The sequence below is a fragment of the Schistocerca gregaria genome, chromosome 3 (assembly GCF_023897955.1).
Source record: "Schistocerca gregaria isolate iqSchGreg1 chromosome 3, iqSchGreg1.2, whole genome shotgun sequence".
NCBI classification, from domain to species: Eukaryota; Metazoa; Arthropoda; class Insecta; order Orthoptera; family Acrididae; genus Schistocerca; species Schistocerca gregaria.
In genome coordinates this window covers 339471505-339492781 of record NC_064922.1, presented here as the reverse complement: position 1 = coordinate 339492781, position 21277 = coordinate 339471505, and the positions used below count along the sequence as shown (strand labels likewise).

Here is a 21277-nt window from a genome sequence, read left to right as displayed (position 1 = left end):
CGAAACAGAAGAGGCTTGGCATATTAAGTAATTTTTAGCAACCTCTGGCAAATAGGTGTGAAATGGCAAGTAGGCAACAGAGTCCTTTTTCCATTAAATACCAGTGCAATGACGCGTGTGACTTTTCTGCCGAATGTACGTTACTTTTTCTGTGCGTGTATCTCTACTTGATCCACGCAGTCAGGGGTTGGGAGAAGCTCATAGTTGGGGGCAGGGAATAATAATTTCCACCATTCTCATACCGTGCTCTCATACAATGTATGTACTTTGCACGTTGTACATGTCATTTGCAATGGTAGAAATGACACACTGAAACAACAAACTTCGATGAATATGCAGTGTAGATAGATTCATGTTCAAAGCTGGTGCTCATTTACAGTGCTGAAATTAAATCAACCCCACTGTAAGGCACTTACCGTCGAATTGCAAAGACTAGTAGTAGTTGGAATGGGCAAGAAATGTGCTGATAAGAACTATAGTGCCCATTAATCAAGGAAAGACAGAGAGTAAAAATATCACGCTCGATATTTAATATTTTATATCGGATTTTGACGATAGATGTCGATGTTATTTCGAAGTATTATTGTTGTTTTGATACATCATTGCTTTCTCCCTATCCATAGTTTGTGCATGATGGAGAGGACGATCCTGAAATTTTATTCTTTGTGTTGAAACATGACTGTTTTTATCAGCCTACGTGAAGCTGGAGAACAATGGACGTCAGAGATGTGAAAATCATCGCCTTTGAATGACGTAAAAACGAGAGTGTGGTGTGCAATTTGGGTAACACGAATTGTTGGACCGATTTTTCCCACCAAGCCATAATTTCTGACCAGCATGTGACCAATGTTGAACAATGAGAAGACACGGGTTTAGGGAAGTGGAAAGTTCTGGAGGTTTACTGAATGTTTGGAGTAACTTTTAAAAAATAGTTATCTGACATTAGCAGCCGAAACAAGAATCAAACAACGCTGCACAGTTCTACATGGTTGCATCATATTTGTTAATTCTTACTAAAAAGATTAATTCTCGAAAATATTATCTACGCAAGTAAATTCTCTTTCCAGATTTATGTAGAACACCAGTTAATAAAAATTACAACTTCAAAAATGAAAAACTTCGTATGCCCTTAACTGCCTTACCAGGTCTTTACTAGTCACACTGGCGTTTGAGCAACTACGCTCTAAACGCGTTAGCCTTGCAATAAGGCAGAATATTTATAAAGCTTTTCTTGTGATTAGCAAGCATGTATACCCATTTAAAAATATATAAAATGTACACTCAACATTTAACTTTAAACTACGAGGGTCACTCCAAAAGAAATGCACACTATTTTTTGTAAAAATACAGTTTTCATTCTGCATGTGTGAAAGTTCTACAGTGTGTAGATACATCCTTTCCGCTTGTTTTCAAACTTAGTTCAACCTGTTCCCGTGAGTGGTGCCTTCACAGAATGTCTTCAAGATGGCTGCGACACTTGACGTTCGTCAGAAGCAACATGCTGTCATAGAATTCCTGTGCTGTGAAAACGAGACAGTGGGAAACATCCACAAGAGGTTGACAAAGGTTTATGGAGATGCTGCTGTCGATCGCAGTACAGTTAGTCGGTGGGCAAGCAGGTTACGTGATGAAAGCAGGCACGGCAATATTGAGGATTGTCCTCACAGCGGCAGGCCTCGTACTGCACACACTCCAGAAAATTCGCAGAGAGTTAACGAATTGGTGGCTGCTGACAGACGCATCACAGTGAACGAATTTTCACGCTACGTTGGGATAGGGGAAGGAAGTGTTTGCAGAATACTGAAAGTGTTGGCGTTAAAAAGGTTTGTGCCACGTGGGTTCCCAGCATGTTGACTGTGGCTCACAAAGAAACAAGAAAAATTGTATGTAGCGAACTTTTGGAACAGTACGAGAACGCTGGAGATGAATTTCTTGGAAGAACTGTGACAGGTGATGAAACATGGCTCCATCAATTTTCACCACAGACGAAGAGTCAATCAATGGAGTGGCATCATGCAAATTAACCCAAGAAAAAATATTCAAAACCACATCTTCTGCTGGAAAAGTTATGGCTACGGTGTTTTATGATTCTGAAGGACTCTTGATTGTGGACATCATGCCAAGTGGAACCACCATAAATTCTGATGCATATGTGACGACACTGAAGAAACTTCAAGCTCGACTGAGTCGTGTTCGACCACATCGCCAAAAGCAGGATGTTTTCCTGTTGCACGACAATGCACGGCCACGTGTCAGTCAAAAAACCATGGAAGCGATCACAAAGCTCGGATGGACAACACCCACCTTATAGTCCTGATCTGGCTCTATGTGACTATCATCTCTTTGAGAAACTGAAAGACTCTCTTCGTGGAACAAGGTTTGAAGATGATGACTCCCTTGTGCACGCTGCCAAACAGTGGCTCCAACAGGTTGGTCCAGAATTTTACCGTGCGGGTATACAAGTGCTGGTTCCAAGATGGCGTAAGGCTGTTGATTGGGGTGGAAATTATGTGGAGAAATGAAAATATTGCTCCTAAAGGATGTATCTACACAGTGCAAAACTTTCAAACATGTAGAATAAAAGATGGATTTTGAAAAAAATAGTGTGCATTTCTTTTGGAATGACCCTCGTAATACATACATCTGAAAAAAAGTTTTGCATCACTTCGGTTCCGACAGTTCCGGAACCTGTACAGAAAAATGGAATAGAAATCAACATACACTGTACCACCATACAGCGAGACCCTCAGAGATGGTGGTCCAGATTGTTGTACACACCGGTACTTTGTAAGATTTCAGTTCCAGATTGTGCCGATTTTATTGACGCACCAGTTAGATTGCGATGTACAGTGGTTTGCTATGCGACCGATTGCGGCTCTGTATCTGGGCAGACGCATCTGTCGTGATCGGATTATGGAACTGCTACAGAAATTAGTTAGTACAATGTAATTGAACACTCGTTTATTGCAACAAACACGTGAAGTATAAATTGAGTTCAGGTTACACACATGTATACGAATCTACCCTAGCTAAGAACAAAGTCCCATAACAAAACATTCCCTTCCAGAAACACCCGTCCAGACCTAAGTCCATTACCAACATCTTTGTACTGAGGGCTGCAGCAGTTTCTATCCTCGTGGGCTGTTTGCTGTAGGCAGCTGATTCCAAACGGGTGGCTAAGTGCGAATTTCGGACTGCGTGTCTGATGCATTCTCCTTCCTTCTGAAGATGACAGCGAGGATTTATCACTTTTAACATCTCCTAGATGTGGGCTATTGCGCTACCCTACTGTGACGGAAGGTTGGGCTACCCAGCAGAGGTAGTCGCGTGGGGGACAACAGAAGTGCTCAGTGGTTCAACGGCGTTTTTGGACTTGCTTCCAACGCCGCTCGTAACCCGCCTGCTTTGACTGAAACCAATATGCCGCTTTCTAGAGACCGTAAAAAAGGGCACAGCGTATGCGACGATCGGAGCCTCTCTCCACGGCTTTGGTTCCCATGCGACGACGCACGGCGCACGCATCGTACGTGAATCGCTCTATATTTCAGTGTAGTACATTTATTCATGTTCCTACGTTCATCAGAGTAAAAGAGCTCGTGACTGCCGAATTGAAGTTTACTTTGTGGTAACGACAATTCCGCATTACATGAAATCGTCGTCTGTCCCTGAGCACTACAAACATAACTAAACTTTGCTTTTAAGATTTTAAATGTAACTAAGGCTTTTATTTCTGTGCTATAAATGTACCTAATTTGGGTCGAATATAATAGTCTATGTTTTTACACATAGCACATATTCCTATTTAATGTACGTTCAATATAAAAGTGTTAATTAAGATTCTAATTAGCACACACATAGTCAAGGCACATTTAAAACTCACACTCATGCTCGAAGGAAGACCCACACTATAGATCTAGATTTCAACCACCGTTTTGCATTAATCGTATTGTAACTGGTCAGGTTCTCGCAATGGTATCATTTCCTGCTGTGGCTGCAGCATCGTTTTTATCAAAAGTGTGTAGCTACATAAAATAACTAACGGTTCTCGTGGAATACAAAGTGGTTTATTTGGATAAACTACTAAATCACTACACATCGTTGGTGTCATGGAATGAACTTTCATTGTCTAAGCTATCAGTACACAAGCAGCAAAGTCCTATTATGTATGTAAAAACTATACAAAAACTTGCTCTGATCTCAATAAAAAAAAAATGTTATTTGTCATGCTAATTTTAGTAAATACTGTCGAGTTCAACATCAACTGCCTGCACAAAACAAAAAAAAAAAAATAATTTTAATGAACTGGACGATTGACGAACACTCTTTCAGCGAAGAAAATTTGAAAATCGTCTACTTTTCTCCTTTTAAAAGCAACAATCCCCTGAAGTCATAAATGCACAAATATAGCAACACCTCTGTTAAGAGTGGCGATACCGATGATTTATGTAACTCTATCATAGTAATGATCAGCTTCATCGTTTTCATGTAAGAAGTTTACCATCAACTTCACTGTACTGTACACTGACAATATTTTGAATAATATAATTTTTGTTACTGGGCTGCGTCATTATAAACTAATGAAGCAGCTAAAATGCCTAAGTATCGATCGAATTGCTGTGGCGACGGCGTTTAACTGTTCAACTGGACCCAATACCCAAAATTATTTTGTTCAAAAAGGTGCCGTCTTTGGAAGACTACGAACTTACGTTATTTGGTACGATTGTTCGCAACCATACAGCCAGCGCTAGCCTATTACAAAACGTGATTTAATCTAAGCTCGCCTGTCGTCTGTCTTGTGTTGCAGCCGCTGCCTGACGTGTTCGCTGGCGTCCGTCTGGTTCTTCCGCCTGCCACCACCGACGAGGAGGCGCTGCTGCGCCGCTACTTTGTCGGGTATCCTTTTATTGCGACAACATGTGAATGGTAATCGAGTTTGGTGGTCACGTCGTGTTAGTTACCAAATGACTATGGCTGTTAGTTACTGTTGAGTGAAACGCTTGCTTAGTTTTGACATCACAGAGCCCATATATTTATATACCGGTGTAACATACTTTACGATTTTCTCAGACTTAAAGTTTAACATCAATTACACAAGATTGTATCTTGTATATAAATATCATTATTACTGCACCTATTGACAGGGTTAAATTCATTGTGTTACCAGTATTTACTTCAACTGGAGCAAATGTCAGGTAGATAAGTTGAATTGACATTAGCTCTCGGATTCACCACTCAACAATTCGACAACTACTATACTACAGTTTGTTTCAGAATAAAAGCAGCGCCCAAGTAAAGAAACACCAATAGCTGTGCCTAATAGTCAGCTTTTGACATTGTGCTAGAGCTGCATGATTATTATGTGCTATGGTCAACATCCATTCGTACCTTCACGCTGAAATAGCTGGCTTCTGTTGGAGAATCTGTTTTACGAGGAGCGTTCAATAAGTAATGCAACACATTTTTTTTCTGAAAGTAGGTTGTTTTTATTTTGTATTGTAATACACCATACTGTTCTCCACTCTTTTGGCTACAAAGCTCTATCTGTCAGCACAATCTCCTAGCAATTCGACCGTATTACGCCACGTGGTAGCACTCTACTGGTCGATATCGGAGCCAGTAGGTTGCTGCATCATCCGTATGCTTCGTCTCGCGAAATGAATCCTTCATTGAGCCAAACAGATAGAAGTTGGAATGTGTGAGATTCGGGCTGTAGGATGCAAGAGGAAGAACTATCCAATGAAGTTATTTGAGTTCCTCTCGGGTGGTCAGACTTGTGTGAGGCCATGAGTTGTTGAGAAATCCAGCTGTGCAGCACGGTGTTTGATTGTAATCCGTCGATCACCTCGAATGAGTGTGTGCGCACGTTCCAATATTGCTGGAATCGCAGCTGTGTGCGGTCGGCTGGCACGCGGGAGATAGAACAGTTTTGCGCGACTTTGTTGCGATGATGACATATCTTTCGCTCAAAGACTCATCGTGCTTTTGTTCGCTGCCGGGTCTTCGTAGATATTCTACAAGCGCCTATGAGTATCCGAAAAAAAACTCTCAGTGACAGCTCTCTGCTTGGAACATACACTATGTGATCAAAAGTATCCGGACACCCCCAAGAACATATGTTTTTCATATTTGATGTCACGTACTGCCAGGTACTCCATATCAGGTATCCCACTAGTCCATTAGACATCGTGAGAGAGCAGAATGGGGCGCTCCGCTGAACTCACGAACTTCGAACGTGGTCAGGTGATTGGGCGTCACTTATGTCATACGTCTGTACGCGAGATTTCCACACTCCTAAACATCCCTAGGTCCACTGTTTTCGATGTGATAGTGATGTGCCGGCCGGTGTGGCCGTGCGGTTCTAGGCGCTTCAGGCTGGAACCGGGTGACCGCTACGGTCGCAGGTTCGAATCCTGCCTCGGGCATGCATGTGTGTGATGTCCTTAGGTTAGTTAGGTGCCGGCCGGTGTGGCCGTGCGGTTCTAGGCGCTTCAGTCTGGAACCGCTACGGTCGCAGGTTCGAATCCTGCCTCGAGCATGCATGTGTGTGTTGTCCGTAGGTTAGTTAGGTTTAAGTAGTTCTAAGTTCTAGGGGACTGACGACCACAGATGTTAAGTCCCTTAGTGCTCAGAGCCATTTGAACCATTGTTGATAATGATGTGGAAATGTGAAGGGACACGTACAGCACAAAAGCCTGATCTGTTGACTGACAGAGACCGCCGACAGTTGAAGAGGGTCGTAATGTGTAATAGGCACACATCTATCTAGACCTTCACACAGGAATTCCAGTCTGCTCCAGGATCCACTGCAAGTACTATGACAGTTACGCGGGAGGTGAGAAAACTTGGATTTCATGGTCGAGCGGCTGCTCATAAGCCACACATCACGGCGGTAAATGCCAAACGACGCCTCGCTCGGTGTAAGGAGCGTAAACATTGTACGACTGAACAGTGGAAAAAGGTTGTATGGAGTGACGATTCACGGTATACAATGTGGCGATCTGACGGCAGGGTGTGGGTAGGGCGAAATTCCCGGTGAACCTCATCTGCCGGCGTGTGTAGTGCCAACAGTAAAATTAGGAGGCGGTGCTGCTATTTTGTGGTCGTGTTTTTCATGGAGGGAGCTTGCACCCCTTGTTGTTTTGCGTGGCACTATCACAGCACAGGCCTACATTGATGTCTTAAGCACGTTCTTGCCTCCCACTGTTGAAGAGCAATTCGGGGATGGCGATTTGCATCTTTCGACACGACCGAGCATTTGTTCGTAATGCACGGTCTGTGGCGGAGTGGTTACACGACAATGACATCCCTGTAATGGACTGGCCTGCATAGAGTTCTCACCTGAATCCTATAGAACACCTTAGGGATGTTTTGGAACTCCGACATCGATACTTCTCAGTGCAGCGCTCCGTGAAGAATGGGCTGCAATTCCCCAAGAAATCTGCCAGCACCTGATTCAACGTATGTATGCGAGAGTGGAAGCTGTCATCAAGGCTAAGGCTGGGCCAAGACCATATTGAATTCCAGCCTTACCGATGGAGGGCGCCACGAACTTGTAAGTCATTTTCAGCCAGGTGTCCAGATACTTTTGATCACATAGTGTACCTCCGCTACATACGCCATTTTGAAGGCTACTTATAGCGCCGCCACCCGTCGGAACTTTATAAAACTATATGGGCTGGAGCGGGAATATTTCACAATGTTCCACAACTACCGAAACTGGCAGAGAAAAAAGTGTTGCCTTACTTATTGAATATCCTTCGTAGTTCTGTCGTTACACAGGGTATAAAGAGAACACTGGTAAAAAGTTTAGAGCGGGGTAGGGGACGCCGATTCGAGCAAAACGTATCAACTAACCACAGGTCGGAAATGCACCTTTGTGCAGCTGCAAGCATAAAGCTGCTGCCTATCACCCAACCACACCCAGAAGTGTGCACACTTAACCTAATGTACCCAGCTATTACCTGTTAGGCTAAAGAGGACAGTTATTGGTTAAAGTAGATCAAATAAATTGTTGAACCTGAATAGTTAATGCCAAGTCAACTTTAAAATCATATCAGTGGATAAGATTTTTTCTGTGATGTTTACTGAGTAAATATAGCGCAGCTATTGAATCAACTACACTTAGAATTGTTTGACTGCCATAAGCTACTGTAGACTACTGTAGTTTTCATTGTAGCTTTGGTTAGTAAAGGTCATTCCCACATTACCTGTGCATTAGGTGTGTTGCATACCTGTCGGGCGTTACTCCATAATGATCACTTGCATGCAATCAGTGTCTTTCCCCCAAAAGACCGGAAGCGGTGAACAATCTAGAAACTTTTCGAGGATTTATAAATGGCTGGGTAACCTATGGAACAATTTTGTTCTGCATAGTTATCCTCCTGTCTGTTACTTACAAATGAACAGTTTTTACAGCAAAATTGAAATTGTGATTGTGTAATTCAGGATTCATTTGAAAATTGTTTAGTTGTAACGTGGAACAGAGAGATGTTGTAGTAAAAATAAAGACAACAATAGAAATTTATCATACAGTACCAAAATACACAATTCCCTCAAAAAAAGGTATAATAAAAGAACTGAAAAACAAAAATTTTCAAACATAGCTTCAAAACTTCATCAAACTTACATAAAACATGTTTCTCTTATTCATAAACAACTTTCGTATTTACCATTAATAATAGAAGTGTTGTGTTTGTGCATGTAAACTGTTGCTACATGAAAAGTAATTGCTTTGGTTGCATAAAAATCCAGAAGTTAAGAGGTAACCTCACTGTAAGGTTATAAAGTACACAATGAACTAACACTGAATGATATGTGGTAAGGATATAAAATAGACAATGGACTAATACTGAAGAGATCACGTCAGCTCCCAGTTTCTCTCTTACATGTTCATTTATGTTTCTTATCCCACTAATGCTATCAATGGTACCACTGATCCTACCATTTTCTTAGTCATTTATGTATGGCACCAAAACTACCAAACTGTAGTATTAGTAGAAGACAACTCTAGCTACACTAGAAGAAAAGCAATTCAATTAATTTTTTAAGGCAATACAATGTACTACAGAAACAGCACTGCACTGAACTTGTCGATGTGCAGGGGTGTACTGTAAACTCCACTGTTTTTAATAACGAAACGTGTAGGCCAGTTTTTTTAAAAAAATTTCTAATGTACAGAAAGTTATGGTGAATATCACAACAAACATACATTATCAGTAACTGTATACTAAGATGCTCATGAAAAGTAAAACAGAAATTACTTTTTCATCTATCTTTGTTTCCTTAAGTATTTTTCTTCTTCCTACACTCATCCCGCATCTTCATGGGATGGCATGTTAATTTGTATGTGGCAATGTTAGTAGCAGATGACTGGATTCATTTCCTGTCGCCACCCACTTCCCTCCAAGACAGAGTTATGTACTGTCATCTGTCTGCAACTAGTGTTAGTCCATGTGAAAGTGTGAGAGAGTTTTTTAAATATTTGTGAATTATGTAAATAATGTGGGATGAGGGTACCAACCCAGCATTCACTTTGTGGGAAGTGGGAAACCGCCTAAATACCCAATCCAGGCTGGCCTGGCACACGGGCCCTCGCCATTAATTAGCCAGGCGCTTCTTTGAATCCTTGGAGCCGTATGTAACGCGGGCGGCTACTGCATATGGGCGGGTTCTTTTGTTTTCTTAAATATCTATTCCTGCGGTAAATGCTTGAAATTTCTAGCATCGCTACAAACTTGACATAAAGTCGCGTTTATTACAGCTAATTTGTGTTGATTTCTGTTCAGATTGGCAGTAGCTCCACAATCGCCCGTTTCCTACCTTCAGATATCTGCGAAACTTTGCTCGATTGGGCGTACCTAGAGATGGCGGTTATCGCTGAAACAACTGGTCGTCGGTTATATCAGTTTTTTCTTCGTCAATTTAACCTCATTGTTAAACCGTCCAAAATAACCGGGTACTGAAATAGCCGATTTTCGGTTTTTTATTCCTGATATTTCCTATACGTAGAAATCGAACAAAAAATGAAAAATTTCTATTCTCTAGGTTTCAAGATATATAGAATGAAACTATTAAATTATGCAGGGAAATAAAACTTTGCCCGTCCCTTGCCTGCTGCTATCCTCGAAAAGTAGTAAGTGTCATTATTCTCAAATTGATTCTAATTTTCTAAAACTGTGCACAAAAATCATGTTGTGTTCGGGGATCGTACCACTGTTTCTGCAGTACGAGTAGTCAGTAGTAAAAGGTGAATACTGTGGTGGAAAAAACCTGTTTTTCGTGCTAATTTGTTCGTTTTCAAGTGATACAAGCCGATAATGGCATAGTACGTAGACACAAGCGGCAGTCAGGTACGTTGTAGTTTTATTGGGTGCCATGAATGAAATGTTGCTAAGTCTTTTATTACTGTTACCATAATTTTCTTGCTCTTTTATTGTTTCAATTTTTTAAAGCAAATGAAGAATTGAACTCCATTCTACGTCACTTAGTAAAAATATTTCCAGGTTGCGGTTGGTACCATTTTACAATATATTTGATGTCCAGCGACTACGGCGAGAAACTGCCGTGTAGACCAGGTGGGAGCAAGTCATACATTGCACGTACACGCGTGCCTTACGGCGCGACATACGGCAACAGGAACGTTATTGCCTCAGTAGTCCTGCACCAATTCTTACTCCTGTGTTTGTTGCTCGTTGCTGTCGGCGTTGTTATTAAAATAGCACTGATCACTTTCCACATTATTTTAACGCAATGTTTTAAACCAATGCACTTTTCACGAGTAAAGATTACTCTGTTTTTAAAAAATGTTTATTTAAAAAGGAAAAATTTTAGCGCTGCTGCTATGGCTAACTGATATCCCATTTTTTATTCAGTTATTAGTAAAAAATAAAAAAACCTGTTATATCCGAGACCGAATAAATACCGAAAATAACTGTTATTCAGAACTGAAATACTGGTATTATTTGGTTGTAACAGATCGGTTTTCCCATCCCTAGCGTCCTGTACCGACCTCTGACTTCGTTATGAGGTTTCTTTCTGCAATCTCTGTATCACAACTTCGTTCCGCTTCTGAAAATCTTTACATGTTATAGCTGACTCGGCAAAGGTCTTGCCATATGAATTAGCTCTAGTCTATGAGAATAATGTATACGTGTAACACAATGTATACGTGTTACACAATAGCCGTTGTTGCCGGGAAATCGTGACACAAACAATAATAATGGCCGAAAACTGTGTAGGGAGTGAGAAAAGGCTTAAGGGGAAGTCCGGCAGTATCGGATACTATTAGTTCTAGCGTTTCTGCGGTAGATCGCGCGGATTTAACAATTGTAGCCGATACACGGCTCGTCGTTGAGCATACAAATATAGCGCCAATTTTGTGTCGAAACGTGTTCGCCAGCATTATGAATAAGGCCAAGCGCACAAGCATCGATTTTCATCCTACGTAAAAATATTGTTCGATTAAATTATTTTAGAGGAACAAAGGAGGACATAGGAACTTCTTTGTTCCACTAAAAGAATTTGGTCTACGATATATGTCCGTACGATAAAAATCGACGCGTGTGCGCTAGGCCTAAATGTCGGTTTGGCGAATGACGCGTGCTACCTAGTTAAACTTCTCGGTCTAGTTACGTCGATTCAAAGAGGGATATTCGAGTCATTGCTTGTGGTACGTTTTCTTCAATTACCTATCTATCGAATAGTGAAAGACTATCAGCGGTAGACACCTGGCTGGGATAACTGATCAAGTGATAACTGATCAATTATCGACCTGGGTTGAAAATGATTAAAATCGGTATTAAAAATAGGGGTTGGTTGAAGAAGGGTGAAAATTTAGGGTTGTGTGTAATTTTAATGCCACATCATAAAAAATAATAATTTCTGTCAAAAAAATAAAATTTTTTTGGTGGACTACCCTTATCACTAAGGGGTATGAAAAAAAATTACAACCGATTCTCAGATGTAAGGAATATACATATAAAATTTCATCAGAATCGATCGAGCCGTTGATCAAGTGATAACTGATCCGTTATCGACCGGGGTTGAAAATTATTAAATTACTAAAATCGCTGTTAAAAATAGGCTTTGGTGGTAGAAGGTTGAAAATTTAGCGTTGTGTGTATTTTTAACGCCACATCATAAAAATATGAAAAGTTCTGTCCAAATAATAAGAAATTTTTTTTGGAGGTGGACCACCCTTATTACTTAGGGGTATGAAAAATAGATTACGACCGATTATCAGACCTACCGAATATATATGTAAAATTTCATCAGAATCGATCGAGCCGTTTCGGAGGAGTATGGAAACTAACAATGTGACACGAGAATTTTATATATAGGGCTTAGCACCTACAAATGGAGTATGGCAAAATACATTTGTTGCAAAATAAATTCAGCTCTTAGCGACTGCTGTTAATTACCTTTTTACTGCCTTCATAGTTCGTAAATTGCTTAGCACGCTGTTTCCTGTCCTCTGTAGAGGCTTCCCCTGCCGAAGGCGCTTTCCATTGAATATTCCGCACCAGTTCCTTTGTTCGTTTACCGCAAAATCCGGCCATGAGACGCAGCGCAGCTTAATTGGAAGGTTTCCTTTTCTTAAATAAATTGTCTGTGCCGTAAATCGGGAGCGAATTTGAAGCTACGAGCCCAGCGTGGCCGTTTCTCTTCCGCGGACCACTCGCTTGGCCCAGCTGCATGATTAACGCTGCAGATCTTCTTCGCAGTCCTTGAGGGGCTGTCGCGGAGGCATCCGGACGCTGCAGTAAAGTGATGTCATTCCAGGAGTAATATCTTCCAGCGTCTTTTGTGGGAAGTATCTCCAGTGTTAATAACGGCATTTGAAGACGCGCACGTCCAGCAGTTTCATTTTGAGCGTTGGTTTCAGTTTTCATGGTCCCAATTGTTACATTTACTTTTCTACTTCCACTAAGATTATAGTCCACGGCGTCTATGGTTTCTAATTATGCGATTCTATGTACGAACAAAGCGCCCCTTCTTCAGATTTCATCCCACTCGTCTTTCCGGTTCGTCCTGGTTTCACCAAACTTCTTGAGAGTATCCTCACCCAACGATTCCATCAACACATAGCAACACATTCACCTATTCCCAACATCTAATGACTTAATAGACGACTGATTCCTTCTTTCCAAATTATCTCCCATCAAGTAAGTAAACTATTTCCCACGCTTTTTGTTTCTCTACACATCGAGAAAGCCTCTGACAAGGTGTGACAATCTGGTGTAACCTTCAAACTCAAAAGTGTTTAGAATTTGAAAATAAATTTATACTCAATCAGATGCAGTAGGTATGTGAAATTGTATCACAAGCGCCATACCAGACATGTTTCTTAGTGCGTTTCTTTAATTCAAACTGGCCAGTCCTAAATAAAATTATCTATTACCATATGTTGATGACACAATGCTACTAGTAGATGGAGATGAAGAAGACAACAAATGATCCATCAGCAACTAAACAACTTGAAGCCTAACATAAAATTTACAATGGTTACATAGGAAAACAAATCGATAAAAGTTTTAAACCTAAAAATGAGCAACGAAAACAGACACCACCAATAGAAAATGTATAGAAAGCTACCACGAGTGACATTATCATCAATAAAAAATTTTCCCACCCAAATACGCATAATTATGAATGTTTCAAATCAGAGACTAACAGAATTTTAAATTTACCTCCCGTTAATAATACGATACAAAATGAAATAAAAACGCTGCAGTTACATAGCGCAACGAAATAACTTCAACCCCAAAATAGTGCTAAAATTATATGAACAGTAGGGTCTCTACAAAACGAAAAACAGAAGCCATACGAGCAACAAAAAATAATATCTCTGCTTTTTCAAATCCAGACTCTAGGAACTTATTTGTGGCCACTGGAATAAATTTTATATCGGGCAAACAGGCGCAAATTTCGGAATCAGATTTAAAGAACCCACTCGAATTCGCAAAGGCAACCATTCTACATTTTACTTACATTTAAAAATCCGGCAACGTAAAACAGAAAATGTTGAAAACAACGTAAAACTTTCACACGAAGTACATAAAGAACACATTTTGGAAATTTACATTCCATCACAAAAATACCTGCAAGACATCCTCAACGAAGAAAAATATTTTAAACATAAAAAAACTACGAAAATTGTACTGGCGTTTTTAAATAAAAACGGCAAATTATCACGATTAACGCAAAACCATAGAAAACTTAAGATCTAAGTAAAAACAAACCACAAAAATATTATCTCTGAAAAATTAAACGTAATCACTGACTTTCCGCGAAACAGAAATTCCGCTGTAAACATATAGCACCGCTAGAGTCGAAGCTGTCAGAAAATCTGTCAAAAATAGCTTTATAAGATTATACAAAGTAAACATATAAATAACAAGATTGTAGTATAACAAAATGTTAACAGACATTTACGCTCCCAGGACCACGTCACACCACCTTATAAGCATATGATGCCATATGTAGACATAAACATAGACGTAAGAAACGATATTATACCTATTATACCATCTTCGCAGGTACATATGATACTGGTAAATCGCCGAAACGAGTTCGTCCTGTAAATTTTATCACTACGAATACATAAATAAACAGTGTGGCAAAAAACTTGTAATTAAAATTTCTTAATAGCTCGATAAAATACTTGGGACTAACCCTTGATGGAAAACTAATCTGAAATGCAGTCTTCCACCACCACAAAACGCGTAAGCTACTAAAACTACTTACAAGCCTTTTTTGGGACCTACATCCTTTTACCTTCATCAACATCCATAAATGGTTCATTCGTTCCGTACAAACATATGCTAATGTCGCCTGGATCACTGCTCCATCCTGTTCCCTCCATATTTTATAGATCCTTTAAAATAATAGAAAGTCATGGACCCACCTTGCCCTCCCTATCTCTCGTCCTGTAAAAACTCATCCATTTCCTACACCTCTTTTTCCATGTGCTCAGGCGAATCGAGTACATCAAAGGAACACCCCGCTCACAGATCCCAATATCCTACCTGATAACTAAACCTAAGCTGTGCCACTACACTCATATCACTCTCTCCATGCACCGCCATAGCTTAGCATGTTGGACTCGCATTCGGGAAGGTGACGGTTCAAATCTGCGCCCGGCGATCCTGATTCAGATTTTCTGTGATTTCCCTTAATCGTTCCAGGCAAATGCTGATATGATTGCTTCGAAATGTTGCGGCCGATTTCCTTCCCCATCCATGAAACAATCCGAGTTCTGTTCCATCACTAATGTTGATACCAACGGGATGTTAAACCTAATCTACCTTCCTTTCTTCCTCCACGCTCTCCCTCCGGAACTTCAACGAGCTTCCACTTCCTAACCATAAAATTAGTACTGATGTATATTTTTCCTACCAGCCATAGCCTACCAGGTTCTATCCCGTAATTATGTATATATGTTTCCCATCGTTTTTCTGCAGTGTAGATGCTCGCGTTCAGTATTAGCTACGCTACTCGCAGTTCTTCATTGTCCAATTACGCAAAACAATTTTATATATTTTAACACGAACTTAACTGTTTTCCGCACATTACTGGCACAATCATTACGAAATCGGAGAAATGCCATCGTCACCTCTTTGTATTATTAACTACCATGTAAATCCTTTGTCTGAAATGAGAATATGTGAAACTGTCACCTACGTAAAGTATTTAAAGTCGAAATAATCACATGATTCTCTTATACAGTACAACTTTGTAAAAGAAGTAACAGTTTGGCAGACGTCGGTTGTATCCGCTACCATCGCGCTCCCTTGTGGGAAATCGAAATAAGAATAACGAAGACAAAATATTTTTGATGTATTGCACAATCATACAGGGAGTGAATGTTACGTAACCAGCGAGTGATCTGCTTCTTGTTAACGCTTGCCCTGGGATTCTCCGTGCTGTAATTATCTTTGAGATACTGTCGTCTGATTTCTACTCCCTATTTGTGAACAGTCAATAACGCCCCTGCCGACTGTATTGCGAAAGCCGATGCGTTACTTTCGGTGACTGTTGGCTGTTAGCGCCTGTCTCGGGTGACTTCATTAGGACGACAGTAACTAGACGCAGTGATTACCTGGACGCCTTCGATCCACCTGTTGCAGCGGCTTGTTAACGTCCCAGCACCGGTAGCGTTGGGGCGCCAGGTGTCCTTTCCTTTGTGTGCGCTTTCGGCGTTATTTTTCATAATTTTAATGAACCATGCCGAGCTAGTTAGATCTCATTAGGAAACTGAGCTACCGGAGTTTCGTGTCTCTGTTATCAGGAGGGGACACGATTACCTCAAGTTGCGAAACGACGAGCACGTGAACAGCGTCTCCTTTGATCTGTACAGCTTAACGAGTAGCTACTGCAGATTGACGTAAGACCTTCGGACACCAGAAGACTTATCTTCCTCAGACACACTTTACACCTGATTTGAAACTGAATCTCCTTCCGATACCAAGGTCACTTGAGGCGATACAACCTATTTGATGTTTACGTCTGGGAAGAAAAGCAGCAGACAGCGTAATATTTCGCATAAGTATTAAGTATTTAGAAGTGGCAAACAATAGGATAAATAATACGAAACTTGGCCATTAGTGTTTATTTCTCACTAGTTGTGCCCGGCATGTGTTGTAATGTCTTTTCTTCTTTATAAGTGGGTACACATATGCAAATCAGACACATTTATATGTACAAAATAAATGAAAAAAATGATTTTTGTGCATTAAATGATATTTGAAAAAGCTTATTCTAGTACTTTTGGATATGCAGTAGTTTTTGTCTTTCCGTCTTCTGCTGATACAAATAAATTCTTCATCTGTCCCATTCGTGAGCGTGAGACGTATGGCAATGTGTTATATGAAGCGTCTCTTCTAAGAGTCGCTAAGAGCATTTTCTCTGGTGTTTTAGCAGATATTTGCCATTTAGTTTTCGCAATGTGTAGCTGGAATCAGTCCAGAAAAATAGCGCTCATCACGTCTTTGATGCGACGCCCACTGTCAGAGGAAAGCGTTGGTTTGTTTCTCGTTACAAACAAAATAATTTTTAAAGTGGAATTTTACATGCCCATTCGACAGAACGGTTCCAGGTTAGCCTGGGTCGATATTCGTTATATCGGTGTGTAATAACAGGGACAGTAAAACTCGAAGAATAACCAACGGCCGGCCGGTGTGGCCGAGCAGTTCTAGGCGCTACAGTCTGGAACCGAGCGACCGCTACGGTAGCAGGATCGAATTCTGCCTCGGGCATGGATGTGTGTGATGTCCTTAGGTTAGTTAGGTTTAAGTAGTTCTAAGTTCTAGGGGACTGATGCCCTCAGCAGTTAAGTCCCATAGTGCTGAGAGCCATATGAACCATTTTTGAATAACCGACAACACTGCCCTGGTCCGCGCGGACTGCCACCGCCAAGCATGCAGCGCTACTGAGTCGCTGGTGGACTGCTATTTTTTTTCTTTTACTGCCCCTGTTAATGTATATCGATAAAACGAATATCGAACTAGACTACTTTGGAAGGCTTTGTCGAATGGGCATATAAGATGGATACAAAGCAACGCTCTCTGTTGACACTCGGCGTCGCGGGAAAGACGTGACGAGCAGTAATTGTTTGGCCTGACTCCAGCTCCACAGTGCAGAAACAAAATTGCAAATATCTGCCGGAACACCAGAAACAATATGCTTGATGACTGTAAGGGCAGACACTAGGGATCTGATGGAAAAAATCCTGACACCAAGAGAGAGTTAAGCGGTATAAGCTGAAGTTGATAGATGTGTTTAAACATCTGAAAGATGATGTCTATTCAAATTTCGCACCTGTCGCTAATAGCGCCACGATGAGGATGCAAATTAGGTTTGCTTTAAATACACGCTATAACGGGCTTGAGCGTAGTTACCTTTTAGACTGGAATTGGTAAGTTGATCTTAGTCAAGAATTCCTTTAAGCCGAGAAAGACGCTACTATTAACACGTGACTAAGTTTGAGCGACGTCGTTTAATAGGGCTATACAGAGGAAAGACTAGGCAGTCATGTTGTCACTGTTGATGACTGTAGGCAGCAGTGGTTGCGACAATGTATGGTCGCAGGAAGACCGGGGTCTGGACGGTCACGTGAAACTCCCGACCTGGAGAACCACCGTGTCCGGTGTATGGCTCTGGTACATCGTATTGCATCTGAAGCAGCTACACACTCCAGGACATGTTTTGCATCACCTCAGTTCGGAGAGTTCCGGGACCTTTACAAAAAACTGGAATAAAGATCAACATAAACATTATTTCCGCCCTTTTTATTGCTCATAGAAACCACACATTGTATGTTGTACCACCACACTGCGAAACCTTCAGAGGTGGTGGTCCAGATTGCTGTGCACACCATTACCTCAATGCCCTGTAGAACGCCCTCTTGAATTAATGCATGCCTGTGTTCGTCGTGGCATGCTATCCAAAGTGCATCAAGGCACTGTTGGTCCAGATTGTCCCACTCCTCAACGGAGATTCGGCGTAGATACCTCAGAGTGGTTGGTGGGTCACGTCGTCCATACACAGCCCTTTCCACTCTATCGCAGGCACGTTCGATAGGGTTCATGTCTGGAGAACATGCTGGCCACTCTAGTCGAGCGATGTCGTTATCCTGAAGGAAGTCATTCACAATATATGCGAATTGTCGTCCACGAAGACGAATGCCTCGCCAATATGCTGCCGATATGGTTTTACTATCGGTCGGAGGATGGCATTCATGTATCGTACAGCCGTTACGGCGCCGTCCATGACCACCAGCGTCGTACATCGGCCTCACATAATGCCACCCCAAACCAGCAAGGAACCTCCATCTTGCTGCACTCTCTGGGGTGTGTGTCTAAGGCTTTCAGCCTGACCGGGTTGCCTCCAAATACGTCTCCGATGATTGTCTGGTTGAAGGCATATGAGACACTCATCGGTGAAGAGAACGTGATGCCAATACTGAGCAGTTCATTCGGCATGTTGTTGGGCCCATCTGTACCGCGTTGCATGGTGTCGTGGTTGCAAAGACGGACCTCGCCATGGAAGTGGGGAGTGAAGTTGCGCATCATGCAGCCTATTGCGCACAGTTTGAGTCGTAACACGACGTCCTGTGGCTGCACGGAAAGCATTATTCAACATATTGGCGTTGTTGTCAGCGTTCCTCCGAGCCATAATCCGTAGGTAGCAGTCATCCACTGCAGTTGTAGCCCTTCTGTGGCCTGAGCGAGGCATGTCATCGACAGTTTCTGTCTCTCTGTATCTTCTCCGTGTCCAAACAACATCGCTTTGGTTCACTCCGAGACGCCTACACACTCCTTTGTTGAGAGCCCTTCCAGGCACAAAGTAAAAATGCGAACGCGATCGAACCGCGGTATTGACCGTCTAGGCACGTGCCGTGTACCGCCTTTCTGGTGGAATGACTGGAACTGATCGGCTGTCGGACCCCCCGTCTGATAGGCGCTGCTCATGCTGGTTGTATACATCTTTGGGCGGATTTAGTGACATGTCTGAACAGTCAAAGGGACTGGGTCTGTGATACAATATCCGCAGTCTACGTCTATCTTCAGGAGTTCTGGGAACCGGGGAGATGCAAAGCTTTTGTTGAAGTGTGTATTTGAGCAGCAGTTGGTGTCAAAGTGACACAGTACCAACTGTTACAAATCGGTTACTGCAATGACAACTCCATAACAGACTCCCTGTACCGTGCATGCCACCGATATCAAACTACCGCCATTTGCGACTACAGTGGAGTCAGGGGAGAGCACATTGGAGGGAAGGGTGGAGGTCTGTTGTTTTACGATGAAAATTAGTTCTTCCTCGGTGCCTGTGATAACCGTGTATTGGTTAGGAAGAGTCCAATTGAGGGCTCGCAGCCAACCAGTCTGTATGCTAGACACACCGGACCTACACCTGGACTTGTGGTCTGGGTGTGATTTGGTATGACAGCAGGAGCACTCTCGTGGTTATCCCACGCGTCCTGACTGCAAAACTGTACGTCAGTCTGGTCATTCGACGTGTTGTGCTGCCATTCATGTACAGCATTCTAGCGGGAGTTTTCCCACAGGATAACGCTCCCGCACATACCGTTGTAGTTACGCAACATGCCCTACGACATGTCAACATGTAGCCTTGGCCTGCTCTATCACGAGATCTGTCTCCAATCGAGCACATATCAGACGTCAACAGACTACAATACTGCGTTATCCACTACAAACGTTAACCGTCCGTTTATTGACCGACCAAGTTCAGTAGGCATGGAACTTCATCCCACAAACTGACATCCGTTACCTGTACAACAAGAGTGCATACAGATTTGCATGCTTGCGTTCAACAGTCTGGCGGTTACACTATTTATTAATGTATTGCCTTATCTCGTGCTTTCATTAACCTGTGATCTAGAAATGTTTATCAAATGGTTCAAATGGCTCTGAGCACTATGGGACTTAACTGCTGTGGTCATTAGTCCCCTAGAACTTAGAACTACTTAAACCTAACTAACCTAAGGACATCACACACATCCATGCCCGAGGCAGGATTCGAACCTGCGACCGTAGTAGTCGCACGGTTCCGGACTGCGCGCCTAGAACCGCGAGACCACCGCGGCCGGCCAAATGTTTATCACTTAAATATGTAGCCTAGAGTGATGTACACTACTGACCATTAAAATTACTACACCAAGAAGAAATGAAGATCATAAACGGGCATTCATTGGACAAATATGTTATTCTAGAACTGACATGTGATTACATTTTCACGCAATTTGGGTGCATAGATTCTGAGAAATCAGTACCCCGAACAACCACCTCTGGCCGTAAAAACGGCATTGATACGCCTGGGCATTGAGTCAAACAGAGCTTGGATGGCGTGTACAGGTACAGCTACCCATGCAGCTTCAACACGATACCACAGTTCATCAAGAGTAGTGACTGGCGTTTGTAACGAGCCAGTTGCTCGGCCACCATTGACCGAAAGTTTTCAGTTGGTGAAAGATCTGGAGAATGTACTGGCCAGGGCAGCAGTCGCACATTTTCTGTATCCAGAAATGCCCGTAGAGAACCTGCAACATGCGGTCATGCATTATCCTGCTGAAATGTAGGGTTTCGTAGGGATCGATGAGGGGTAGAGCCACGGGTCCTAACACATCTGAAATGTGACGTCCACTGTTTAAAGTGCCGTCAATGCGAACTAGAGGTGACCGAGACGTGTAAGCAATGGCACCCGATACCATCTCGCCGGGAGATACGCCAGTATAGCGATGACGAATACACGCTGCCCT

General features: G+C 42.1%; 1 protein-coding gene across 2 annotated transcripts in view; it reads left to right on the top strand.

The window, feature by feature from the left end:
- LOC126355996 (DNA ligase 3) overlaps positions 1 to 21277 on the top strand; it is a 538466-nt gene that overhangs the window by 462021 nt on the left and 55168 nt on the right. For both annotated transcript variants that reach the window (XM_050006627.1, XM_050006628.1), the window contains one exon: positions 4805 to 4893. In XM_050006627.1, coding sequence (XP_049862584.1) covers positions 4805 to 4893 — 89 coding nt within the window. The remainder of the gene's footprint in view (positions 1 to 4804; positions 4894 to 21277) is intronic.